The sequence below is a fragment of the Uloborus diversus genome, chromosome 2, assembly GCF_026930045.1.
Source record: "Uloborus diversus isolate 005 chromosome 2, Udiv.v.3.1, whole genome shotgun sequence".
In the NCBI taxonomy this organism is placed as follows: Eukaryota; Metazoa; Arthropoda; class Arachnida; order Araneae; family Uloboridae; genus Uloborus; species Uloborus diversus.
Window position 1 is genome coordinate 48,807,073 of NC_072732.1, and position 13,949 is coordinate 48,821,021.

Genomic DNA, 13,949 nt, shown 5'->3' on the forward strand with positions numbered 1-13,949 from the left:
TGACTTTAAAGTTAAACACCAAACGATGTTTTTAAGCTGTAAAGAAAAAAAAAAAAAACAGATCTCACCTTCAGCAATTCAAATATGTCTTTAAACACTTTGAGGAAAACTTCTAAAAATTCTTCATGTATGGAGGCAAAAAAATGTCATGTTTTAAAATTCAAAAATTATCACAGGTTTCGCTACAAATGTCTTTTTTTTTTAAAGTGTCTATTCATTCTCTTTGCAAAAGTTCGCATAGAGCAGTAATATAAGTTTGTGCCATTTGCAAAGTTTCATATTTTGATAATTTTCTATCATCTCCGATTGACGGAACGACACCCCGCAAACGATCGAAAGCGTGGTTCAAGCTCTCCATCCTTCGTCTTTCCCGCGCGTTCGCAGCCAGCCTCCTCTTCTTCATGATCATAGGGGGTGGGGCACTCCTGGGAACAGCTTTCTGTCGTTCTTTTCCCGGTCTTCCATTTTTCTTTCCCCTTGCTCGTTTTGGAGGTGTTACCACTTTCTGGATACTTTCTCCAGATTCAAGACTGAGATTAGTCTTCGAGGAACAAGAAGAGTCAGAATCATCAAGATATGAAGGGGAATAATTTTTCGAATTGCTTTTTGAGTCTTTAGCTTGGATGTTTGCTTTGCTTGATGATAAGTCGGTGAAGATGACTTCGTCTTCTGATGAATTATCATCAAATGATGTTTGCGTAAATGCAGAGTCCTTGTTTTCTTCTTCTGACAAGTTTGTGGGAATATAAAACGGTTTGTCAGGCAGTTCATTATATGACTGGTAAGTCCCAATTTGATAAAAGTCTTGATGACTGAAAAGGGGTAAAAATGAACTCATCGTCACTTAATTTTCTAAGCCACCGAAGCACTGGCTCCTAAACAGTTCAGTAACAACTGAGAATGTAGTTGGAATTTGAAGTTTAATGAATGTAGTTTTAGGAACAGTTCAGGAAGAAATAATATGTTTAACTTGTTTCATCATTTCTAAATGCCGATAATACAACAACGCTTCAAGTGAAGACTTCCAAAAATATCACTTACAAAATTTGAAATAGTTCAGGGAATTGGTTAGTGCAAACATCCGTAATAGTCCTCAATCTAATGTTTTTGCACAAAAATCCTTATCTTCACGAAGACGTTTTCAAACTACAGTTTTTCAAGAGTTCAGAGAGCACCAGCAAACTTAGAAGATAACACTCACATCAATGTATTTTGGATAAGATTCAAGAATAATTTAGTTAATTTTTAGTAGATCGTTGAAAATATTTTCTGTTTCAGAATGAAACCAACGGAGCGTTCTTCACCTTTGAATCGTGACTGATCCAAACATAATCCTCTGACTCAGTGAGCCATCATCAATCCGTGAAGTTCAAGTGAAAGGGAAGACCTAGCAAAGAGCCGGTGATTGTGGACGATACTTGCCCTACTCAATCCGGTAGCGATGAGCTCCCGTTTATGACCTTGGTCGAGTGTCTACCTGTGGCCTTATACCTCTATTCCTAAGGGAAATCCGTAACTTTGTGTTCCCCTTTGCCCCACCCCAGGGAACCTAGCATCACTATTATCTGGCCAATGGGTGGGAATCTGCGGACCAATGGGACGGACCGCCACAGTTTGATTTCGCTTGCTTCTTTTTCTTTTGAAGGGGATGCACTTTCGTTGCGCTTTGTGGTTATGTTTCTTTTTCTCTTTCATTTTTACTTTTTGCTTTTTGCGCCGCGATGAGTTTTAGGCAATTTTTTACTTTATGAGAATCATTGAAAAAAAAAAAAAAAGAAAAAAGACTATAAATGTTTTGTCAGTTTTTAAAACTTTATGAATCAAAATTTCGAAATACTTACGGACAGAGCATTTTTGACTTTTTCAGAATTATTTTTTTTAAAAATCCCTATAAAGGTTTAGTCAGTTTTGCAAACTGAAATAAATAAAATTTTCTAAAGTACGGACAGACAGATACTTAGATAAAAATTTAGCAAAGCTTTAAAATGCCTCTTTGCGTTTTTAAAGGAGAGAAATTCATTATTAAAGAATGAAATGTATGAAAACATAGAAGTGATCAATTTCTATATTGAGCAATTAATAATATGATAACAGTGATCAATTCTATGAAAAGAAATTACATTTCCAAAGATGAAGTCGAAGAGGAGAATAGAACCTCTCGTTTAGATACTTCAAAGGGGGCGGGAATTTCGTCCCTTAAATGGAAGAGTCAATTCTTCAGAGGCATTTGGATAGATGCATGCAGTATATTACACTTCAGTGTAATTTTATTCCTAGATTGTTTTTTTTTTTAAATTCAGGAATAAAACAAAAATGCTTAATCTATACTTAAAATATACAGAATTTTTTAACTTGAAAAATGTATTCTTTTAAAAATTGAACCTTAATCAAAAATTCGGCTATTGCAAAGTTTTGTACCTCTCAGAAAGTATTTTGAAGTTATTTGTTACGTAGATACGTTTGATGTCATGTAATTTAGAACGCAGTAGAACGGAACTGACAATTCGTGCTCACATTTCAAGCTTTCCATTGAAAGCTTGTTGGGTTCCTTGTACTATTCCAGGGCTGAGAGCTCTGAACCCACATGAATAAATTGCTGACAGTTAAAAGCATGAATGCAAATTTAAGTAAGACTTTTAGAATACCTAGTTGTTTTTTGTATATGTTAATGTCACTAAGTAATTTTTAGTTTTTTTAATAGTATTTTTTTTTTAAAAGTGAAAAAGTAGAATTCTTGTAAATTCAATATTTCTTCATTTATATACTGATATTTGTACTATTTCTCCGTAACTGTCCCTCAAAACCGATCCCTAACAGTCTCTTAAGTTGATGCAAACAAGCGGAGTCATTGATTCATAGGAGATGGGATTAGAAATGATGCTTCTTAAATAGAGATGTCCCTTAAAGGAGGTACTTCCGTGATTTCATGTTTAACATTCAAAGTATTTTACATTCTATATCTAATAATAATAATAATAATAATAATAATAATAATAAAGTTATAAAACATTCAAATGCATATTCTACGTATTTTAATTATTTTTTCCCCTCGCGATACAAATTTTATTTAGTTTATAAAGCTTGAAAATATGCTTAACTAAAATTTTGAGATTCATTTCCGATTTGCAATGCTTGAAATACACTTGTAAATTCGTTAAAAACATCTCTGCTAAGAATAAATAATCTCTTCAATTTTATAAAATCACATTTTCAGTTTATCTGTAAACTTATGTGGTGTATTTTTATTGATATTTTAATATTTCATTAGATTATAACGTCTTTTTAAATACTTGTGCAAATTTAAAATCTTTTCTACCAAAAAAAAAAAAAATTCAAATGCTTTATAACATGAACAGTAAGGCAAGTATAATCATTTTATTACCACTTTTTAATACTTTGCGTATTTCTTTGCTTTTGTTCGAAAAATCATATATTTTAAAATTTATTACTTTTGTCATATTACTTGTTTTATACTTACTCTACAGTTTGATTGATTTTTTAGTGAATTTAAAAAAAAAATAAAATTTACATTTTGCAGTTATGTGAATGAAATTAACAACTAGAAAATAGTTATAATGGCACTTTCGTTTTATTTTAAGTTTTTTATTTTATTATTATTATTATTATTATTATTATTATTATTATTATTATTTTATTTTTTTATTTTTGGTATTTGTTAATTTATTGTTCACATCTTCTTATGGAAATTCAATAATGTTAATGCATGAACTCATGAACAGAATTTTATGTGAGGTCTTTCAATGTTCATTGCTTTATCAGTTTAAAGAAACTTTAATAAACAAACAACGTAGACGAGCAATGAGTTTTCATTAATTTCTTTCAAGCATGGGTTGTATTCGGCTTTTGTGATTTTCAAATGGAAAATGGAAAATATATACGGCACTAGAGAAAATTGCCCATCAAGGTATGACAAGTGAAAATTGCTTCTACATTTGGAAGAGGCAATTGCCTGTTTGGTGATATTTTGATAGTGGAAATTTTTACCCAACTCCACTGGATTAACCCTAAACTCCAGTAGATGCCATTAATTGTTTAAAAATTTTCTTTTCTTCATCTCCTAAAATGAGTCTTACCAGTAAAGCAGTTAAGTTACAGGATCCAATTTAGCCTTGTTAAAATAAAACATTTCCCTGCCTGTCAAACATTGTCAAATAATGTTATCAAATTATCATACGGTGGCGCGAGTTTCATTATTGATGACGTCAGTATAACTCGATCTGTGAATTGGCTATTATATACATGAGAATACCGATCACTGAATGAACCCCTAATCCAAATTTCATTTTCAAAAATGCGTAACCTAGTTAAAAATTAACATTTGGCGCCTGACAGTCGACACATTGTCATGGATGTTTGTAATTAATTATTTAAAAAAAAATTGGAAATTTATTATGATCAGGTTTAAATTGCGTCAGGCTATAATCTGCGTCAGGTTTTTCAGGAGGTTCAAATGGAAAAAAAAGTGCACAAATAAAAATTAACAGATATACTGCGACATCTTCCTTTCGCCCTCATGGTTTTCTGTATTTTTTAAAATTTTGTTAGTTTTTCAAGCCTTATACGTTTTATTCCCATTTATATAAAACATAAATTTAATAAATATGCTTCAAAACAGTGAAATATTTTAGAATTGATTACAGAGGATGGCCAAATTTTTTACTCAAACAAACTTTTCTGTATTTTTATTGTTTTTTAGTGTTGTTGCATAGTTTTATTATTTGAACATATTTTATAGCTTAATTAAAAGTTTAAAGTTTGTTCTGGCTACATTTTACGTTTTGTTTTTTTTAAATATTTTAAATGTGATAGACAAATATGATAGTGTCAGTGTCCATTAAAATTTTAAGTTACAAGTTTCTTCTTGTGAATGTGGTTTTTGGGAAAAAATAATAATGAGTTTATACATAATACTAGGTAACTCAAGTAGTCATATCGTGTATGAAAGCATTCCACGCCGCATCTAAGCCGTGATAGCAGCAAAAGGTGGAATTACTAAAAATTAATTAATCATTTTTTACCTACTTTAAGTTTCGATCAGATGGTACTATACGTTTATTATGATTAATTCATATCATAAATAAACTTTAAAATGTGTCCAAATAATAAAAATATGTAACGACAATAAAAAATAGAGAAAAGGTTGTTTGAGTACAATAGTTTGGCCACTCTCTGTACAAAAAAGTCGCGAACTGAATTTACTATTAATTCACTCTCTATGTTTTTCTTTTGTTAAATGTTAGCAAAATGAAACTAATAATTAAAAAAAAGCATACATTAATTGCATTCTGTATTCAAAACTGAACTGCAATCGGACTGCATTGGAACACAGAATCGACTTTATTTGATGTCGAGGAATAAAAAATAAAAGTAGATTAAAATATCTTTAAAAAAAAAAAACTGTTATTATCTGCTGGAAAAATGAAAAACCCAGTGGCACGACAGCCCATGGGGGCTTAGGCCTACTGTGCCCTTCTTAGTCTTCCTGAACAAGGGCTCTGGGGTACTGGGGGGATGTTCCGGTTAGGTGTTCAGCCTAACGCAGAGCCCTCAGTGTTAAGTTCCCAAGCAAGCTTGGTACTCATTTAATCAACCTACTGAAAGGTTAAACTTCAAACAAGTTCGAAGGGATTGGGCTTCAAACTTGCAAATAAGCTTTAAAAAAAATCTCGGTAAAAATTGATGCTAAATTTAGGGGGGGGGGGGAATTAAAAAAACGAAGTCAAAATTAGAGAAATATCAGGCAATTTTCTGTGGGCATTTTTCATGGAGACGAAACTTAAAAGAAGTTAAAAGTAATGGCTATAGAAAGGACAACAATAACTTTAAATTTTGAAATGAAACAATAAATTTCTTTTAAATAAGAGCAATTAATTAACAACTTGAAACAAAAATGTCATCAGGGTGACAAAAATCAACACCAACAAGTCATACATCGTAAACGTTACCAACTGAAGCATTCTTTTAGGATAAGTATTTTGCAAGAAATTCCCATACAAATTGGTTTTACATTTTTTTTTTTTTTTGAGATTTCTGCAATGATTTACAAGAAATTTTTAAAACCAAACAATGTATCTTTCGTCAATGCTTATTTTAAACGAAACTTAAGAAACGGGTTCTCTAAATTCTTGCGGAGAAATTTTTGGGAATCGACAACTTAATCAGTTTAGTAGTCAAATAGTGACTCTGTTTTACTTATTTACACTGTAAAAACGATTCAGAAACGGTCCTGGAAAATAGTGGGCAGCTGACGTGCCCAATTTCTGCCAGTAACATACCTTGCAAAAACCAGGAACGTGTTCCGCTAAATTTCAGTAGCCTTCCTGAAATTATTCTGGAAGCTTCCTGAAAAATTCAGAAATCTTCCCATTAGAAGGCAGTCGTGTCTCTGAAACTTAAGAGTAAACTTAGTTAAGTATAGTTTAATATCTCGACACCTTCCTGAATTATTTAGAGAGTTCTATAAGTAGTATCTCAAACATGGGCAAAGCCATGCCAGAATTGCAAGTAAGTATCAAAAATTTTACTCGCCTGTGAGTCTGGCAAAGCAACGTTGCCTATACTTAATCGCTCCTTTGAAAGCTTAATCAATATGGACGGGCCGTAACTGAGCTGAAGCCGATACACTTTAAAAATACGCTCAAATAATCTTTAAACTGGGAGATAAAAATATTTTTCACAACAGTGATACGCCTGCATTTGTGCAACTTGTAGCCATTCAGGAATCTTTTTGAAGACGATTCTTGATTTTTCCAGGAAGTGGATAGAAAAAATTGAAATCCCGAAACGTTACACGGAAATACTCAGTAACGTTTCGAATATTTTTTACAGTGTACAAAAATTGCATTCATAACAGTTAGCTAGAATTTTTAATGGTAACTTGTAACATTCGTGAATCACCAGGCTGCACCAGGCCCTTCAAAAAGTAAATGAAATGAGTTACCAACGTGTACTACGCAAACATTTTTCAAGTTATGCTACGATCATAATTGAGAGGAGTCCATAGATACATAAAACCCCTCTCCAAAAAGATAAATATAGACATTGCGTACTTGCAGGGAAGGTAATTTTCCGTTTGAGCACTGCAATTTGAGATTTCAACCATAAAGAAAAATCCAAAGATGTTGCCGCAACTGTAAAAGCGAGCGACAAAATGCTCTTCAAGTTGACAGCAAAAGTACCCTTCTTGTTAGAAAAGCTATAGCAGATTATTTCTCCTCGGACACATAGATGAAGGAAAAGTTTTTATTCCTACTTCAGAGGGTACTTAAGTATTGTAAATAAAAAAGAACTCTCTAAAGGCGGAAGAACAAAATTACCTTTCGTTGAACAACCACTCTTTGAAGTTACTGTAAGCACTTCTTTGTAGTGACAGGATATGATGGGCAGATAGAATCTGCTCAAGTTGGCTCCATTCAGCTGTAATAACTCTTCTCTTTTTGTCATTGAATCTTTCTGCAAGAACATAGTAACTTAAAATTATTCCTAAAATGTCTTTATATAAGTAGCAACTTCTAACATTTATAGATCATTGATTCTTTGACTTCAAATAATGTACTGCTATGGAACTCCGAATCTTTTTTTATTTAATTGTGGGTCTTAATGTAAACTTTCATTGTGAGTAAAAACTAGACTCTGGAGAGCTACTATTTTCGGTTTAGTTTCAATCAAGTCAAAATCGCAATCACAAATCATTTATCACTCAAATAAAGTTAGGTGAAACATTAGTTTGCACGGCAGATTTGCAAATGCTATTAAAAGTTTATCCTTTTCTGAACAGGTTCCTGCCTTTTTTCATGGTCATAGTTTTTGTGCACTGTGATGAAGTATATGTAAATATATTTTCTACCTTTCTGAAGTAAACAATAAAAAAAGTTCAAAACCTTCATTCATTATGTTTATTTATTCCCACTTCGTAATTTTTCTGTATATTTATAATAATTAAAAATAGAAGGGATACTGAATGAAAACTAAGAATCAGTAAGAATGTAGGAACGATGAATCAGTTGTATTTGAAAATATAGTTCCTATTTTATTCGATTTTAATTTAAAGTTTTTAAAGTTAAACTACGACTTTCATAAATACATCAGATAAATAGAAAAGCTGCTAAAGAAAGAAATTACAACCAGAAACTTGACACACTTTAAAACTTCTTTCAATGTAAAAAAAGCATGTCCATGTATTAATTACCGGTGCAGTATATAAGTTATAAAATTTTTATAAATGTCTGAAATTATGCGAGAAGTATATAGCAAGTTTTCTTTATAGACTATATTGGTGTATTGCTCTGATGCAATCTTCTATGTGAACGTGAACCCTTAAAAAAAAATCATTTGAACATGCTGAAAAAAAAAATGAAAACTAGGTTACACAATATGTCTTCTAAAGTTTTCTATTAACGCTTAATTTGTAAGCTTTTCAATGTGTTTCTTTTCTTTTTTTTTTTGAAAATTGTCTTTTGAGTCAAGTTATAAAATATTTTCATCAAATGGAAAGCATTTCAAAACTTCAAAAAAAAAAAAAAAAAAAAAAAAAAAAAAAATCCTTATTCGATTCTCTGATTGTGTAGGGTTCTTGAAAGCATGATTTGTTCTACTCCGGTAGATTTTTCATTATGTTTCACTCCTCCCTGAAGACGATCAAATGAGGCGGATAAATGAAGAATTTACGAATACTTCATAGTATCTAAGTGTATTATAAAAAAAATGAAACAACCAAGCGATTAATATTAACCCTGCACAGTTGTAAAGTTCATTCAAAAAGAAAAAAGATATCTATAGGTATGTAATACTATTAAAAGTCCCGCCGGTAGACAGAACGATAGCTCTCTGTAGCTTAAATAGTTGTTTTGATACCAAAATATGTTTAATATGTTAAAATACCAATGTGTTAAAATATCAACCAAAGGCATTGAAATTGCTAAATTTAATCTCTATGTTTCCGTCTCCGTGTATCTTTGCAAATGAAACTCTCTTCTTAAAGAGAATCTTTCATGCAAATACAATGTAAGTTATTTAAAAATTACAAAAATAAACAGTAATGAGCGTGTCATCATGGTTAGTTTTTTTATGGTCAGCTTCATCTAGAAATATAACTTGGCTGGGGGGGGGGAATCCTTAGTTTTAAATCACATTTCCAGACCTAGTACGGCAATACAAATACATAAGGGCTGTCATGACCAAATTCCCCCTCCCCCTCCCCCTTCTCCATGAAAAAAAAACTGTTAGAATTGGTGACTTTCACGTTTCTTCAGTCCTTCGTGAAACAAAGACGGCTCTGAACATTTACATGTCCAGCGCAACACAAAACGTAATGTGATCTACTTATTTCCCTGAAAGTTGAAATTTTTTATGTTTTTTTACAGTTTTGTATTCAGAAGGATTAATCAAATGAGATATTTATCACAGATTTTATTTTCAATCGCTTTCATTTAATATGTTTCATTGTGTTCTCTGCCATGCGCTTTTAATTCCAAAACTAATAAAGGTGATAATAATAATATTTATGAAACGATATTTAAAAAATGTATGTAGCTCTACAGATCTTTAATTGGAAAATCTGATTGTAAACATCAATAGAACCATTTGATTAAACTGAAAGATATTCCTGTGAAACAAATAATTTTAACTTCGGAGAAAAAACAATATAGGTTCGAATAAAAGTTGTTGTTAAAACGCAGTACATATAAGCATAACTCTGCCAATACTCTTCTTGTAAGAACCAATTGATACCGCTTCCGAGTATCATATTTCAAAAGGTCTTTGCCCTAGGTACCACACAACCCCAAAAATGCCCCCAAAAGAGAGAAAAAAAGTTAAAAACGCAAAGGGCACACTTTCACTTGCACATCTTTCAATACTTCATTACTGTTCGATTGTAATTGTGCCTGCTCTTTGGAAACGAAAGTAGGGGCATGAAAAGGGGAAGGGAAGCTGAAGTAGAAGGATTCTCAAAAACAATGTGTCAGTTGTACCTGAGGATTGGGAATCGGTAGCCAGTCAACGCCCATCATTATGGAAAACTTAGTAAAGCAGCCTTAATTGAGTTGTCTGGGATGAAAGACGAGACCTGAGGCCCACAATTATGCCTTTAAGATTAACTACTGGTTCTGACCTCGTTTAGCACGGACCGTGGTCATTCTGAAGCATAGCTGTCTGCTGACCGCTGGCCTTCTGCTGTTTGCAGCTCTTTTAGGTTTAAATAATGATAAATTGTTTTAGTCCAGAGCAAAACAATTTACAACGATGTCTTTATGGGGAAAATATTTCTGCCGACGTTCGGGATTTGTGATAATTTAAATGTAATTCTTGCGTTAGTTGAATGGCTCCGATAGCGCAGATGCGCAAAGAGATTTTTGTGATATTTTGTCTTAATACTGGTAAATAACTGAATTAACTAAAAATTTTCACTTGAAATTATATAAATGATAGTAAATTTGTTAAATTATTAACATCACATTGTTGGAATTAAACGTAAAGTTAAAATTAATTCAGTTTTTTTCAATTCATTGCTTTTTCATTACACTATTCAATTTATCCCCAGTTTAGCTGACATTTAAAATTTCCACACCCTTTAACATACCAAAAAGCATGGTGTAGGGGATATTTCGTGTCTGAGAAACTGGGGTGGGGGGGGGGACGCCTACACTTCTACATAGTTTACAACAATTGAAAAAGAATTATGTTGTAATTATCTTTTTCAATAAATACATGTACAATGTCTGTTAAAAATAAGCAGTTACAGCTGTGGTGACAGTACTGGTAGTGACGGATCACTAGTAACCAGAAATGACACCTTATGAGTTTTTCTACATGCTTTGCGTCATTCCGTTTATTGCATTACTAGTGGTAGCCGCACGGGTTTCCCCGTAATAGAAAATTAAAAGGTCTTTTGGTTCGAATGTACATTTACAAATAATGTATGGTGAATTTTCTCGACAATTGGCTTGTGCCCAAATTACGGTTCTACTTTATAATAATTTCATAATTTACTCTTCCATCTTATAATAATTTTGTTCTTAAAATTGGAATAGAAAAAGAACCACATCGAATTTTCGAAAAATCGCTTCGATGTGCACACCCCCAAGCTACAAACTAACTTTGTGCCAAATTTCATGAAAATCGGCCGAACGGTCTAGGCGCTTATGTGCGCCACAGAGATCCGGACAGAGAGACTTTCAGCTTTATTATTAGTAAAGATTCCGTTTAACAATCACGCTAGTTTTCACAATCATAAATTACTGCTGCCAAAAGTATATCTCTGCTCATCAGAGAGAAAACTTCAGTTTTAAACACGAGTCAAGGCAAAATCCTGGAGCAACATCTCGTCGTGAAGGAAATATTTTAACTTCACCGTAAAAAATTTTCATGGGTTACAATCCAATAATTACTCTTGGATCAACCCACTGCTATGACTAATAGAGTCAGAGTGCAGTGCGATCCTTGGTTCGGTAGGAAATACTGCTTGACTTGGTGAGTATTATCTCCTTATATTTCACCATGAAAGTTTAAGAACCCTTTAACATCCCAGTAGTCTGCTTCACGCAACTTGCATAAAATTCTTTTTATACATTCGACCTTGTCCGCTTGACCAAATTTTCTGATTCACACAATTCTGCTCAGGGACAAGGCTTTCATTAATCTTATTTTATAACATAATGATAAAAAGTGACACAACACTGTTACCCACATGGAAATAAAAATGAAACGGGTAGCTAGAAGACCCACACAATGTAAAAACCGCAGAAATCCTGGGCTTCAATAACCACCTGAATGTCGAATGAGACGCATAAAAGCGCTTAAAAACAACAGAAAAACCAGTTTCTTTTTCGTTATTATTAGTATCATAGAAAACGTGGATAGCTCCCCCTTTTGTATGCGGCACGTGGCAAAGAGTGATTAGAGCTGCGAAGCATGGCCAAAGCGTTTTGAGCCCTGATGCTTTTGAGCAACAGGTGACAGATGCGGTACCAATTGAATCTTTTGTGCTCTTTTGTGGAATCGCGTGGCAAATTTTTCGTTTTATTAATGATTAAAAGTTTCAGCTTTGTTAACAGATAAAGAAAGCTCCGAATCAAGGTCAGGTTAGTTTATTATTGACTAACAAGTTCAGTAAACGGACAAAATGGGACTTTTTTTTTACAACTATAGAAAAAAACCACAACTGATGTTTGTTATCTATTAGAATGATTATACCTAATTAACATCAGTTCTAACAAAATCAGACAAAATTCAAAGGGAGGGAAAAGCTTTTGCTAAACATTATTTTGGTGTGATTCTTAGTAGCAGTAGATAGTAACTTCCAATCAAATAAAATTTAATAAGAAAATAGTTTTAAAAGTTTTTTTTTTCTTTCACAAGGTACGGAAAGTTACAGCTCAATAACATAAAAAATATCAAAACCAAAAAGAAAAGAAAAAGAAAAAAACCTTCAATTTATATGTTCTTAAACCCGTTGTTAAAGATTTGTGCTTAACTTATGAAAACGATATAAAAATTAACATTTAAGTTGGGAGGTCAAAAGAAAAAAAGAACCGTAGAATTGAACACAAAATGAGTTGGAAGAATAAAACAAAAACTACATCATGCATAAAGTAATGAAAATCCTATATTCAATCGGTTGCCGTTTTGCAAAAATGTGCAGTTGAATTACTTGAGTATACAGTTTGTATTCCATCTGTCTAACTTTCTCGATTTCTTCACGGAAATACTTTTTGCATTGTTTAGCTTGAAACCATTGATTTCTTTAGTGTTAATGTTTATCAAGTAATGTGGCATCAGAGAGAGTACTTATACATCATGACACTTTTGCAATCGTATATTTTAAATTTTTCTCTCACTCGATTCACTAACGACCGTGTTCCACTATTTTATAGGTTTCAAAGAAACTTAAGAATGTGTGTGTTTTGGTATGGGCAATGTTATGTAACAAAGTGTCTTTTGGTACACCGTTGAAAATACTTGAAAGTATGTTTAGCCAGAATTAGAAACTGATTTTTGGGTAATTAATGGCTGAAATATATTTGAATAACTGCTCTACAGACGATTGGAAGTTCTCACTTATTAATTCTAACTTCATATTAGTGCACGTACTGAAGCAGAAATTATTAACCAGCGAACTAACTCAGTCAACAACTTAATATATTTTAATAAGATTTCGTTATTTAAAAAACAAACACATCTTTGAAATCATTATTTTTAGTCCAAGACATCATATGTACGTCTACTAATTTTAAGTGTGAGTTTGATTTTTCGCTGGGCTTTATTTTCGAAAGATAACTTTGATTCCTGATGATAATCATTTTAAGTAAAATAAGATAAACTGTCCGGTGAAACTATGCTTGAAAAGCTAAAAACTGAAGCTACTAGAGACGAACTTCGATTGTTAGGTTATAAAAAAATGTTTTAGAAGCAAAACATTAAAGCACACAATGAAATGCTAAATTCTCATTGAAAGAAAAGATAAATAATTGGACAGTTTGAGTGATACTTAGGAATAGAAGAGGTATAAGCTCAACGCCATTATTTTTTCTTCTTCTTGAATAAAGGCTCTATTCTACACAAATGACTGTGGAAGCACGTACTAGCACAGTACAGTCGAACTTGCTTATAACGAGTGCAAAGGGACTACGATATTTGCTTGTTATAACCGAGTGCTTGTAAAAAGCAAGTTTGTGAAAATGTCACAAAAATTCATCATAGTTGCTTACTTCGGTTTGAACAGTCTGAATTTCTCTTTCCTATGCCATTGTTTTTGACGAACACACATCTACATGTATATATAATTTTTGCATGTTCCTTTACTCCATAAATTTAAACGAGCTGATGTGTGCATTATATGACTTCCTTTTACTCCAATTTAATGTTACTTCCCCATTACTGCAATTTTAAATGTGATTCAAGAGTTAACTCTCTAAATATCACCAACAATG

The 13,949-nt window shown here is 32.4% G+C and overlaps 1 protein-coding gene across 1 annotated transcript; it reads right to left on the minus strand.

Moving 5' to 3' along the window:
• Positions 1–214: 214 nt before the first annotated feature.
• Positions 215–838, minus strand: LOC129216304 (neurogenin-1-like). Its single transcript, XM_054850514.1, has one exon. The coding sequence runs from the start codon at positions 836–838 to the stop codon at positions 215–217; it is 624 nt and encodes a 207-aa protein (XP_054706489.1).
• Positions 839–13,949: the final 13,111 nt, after the last annotated feature.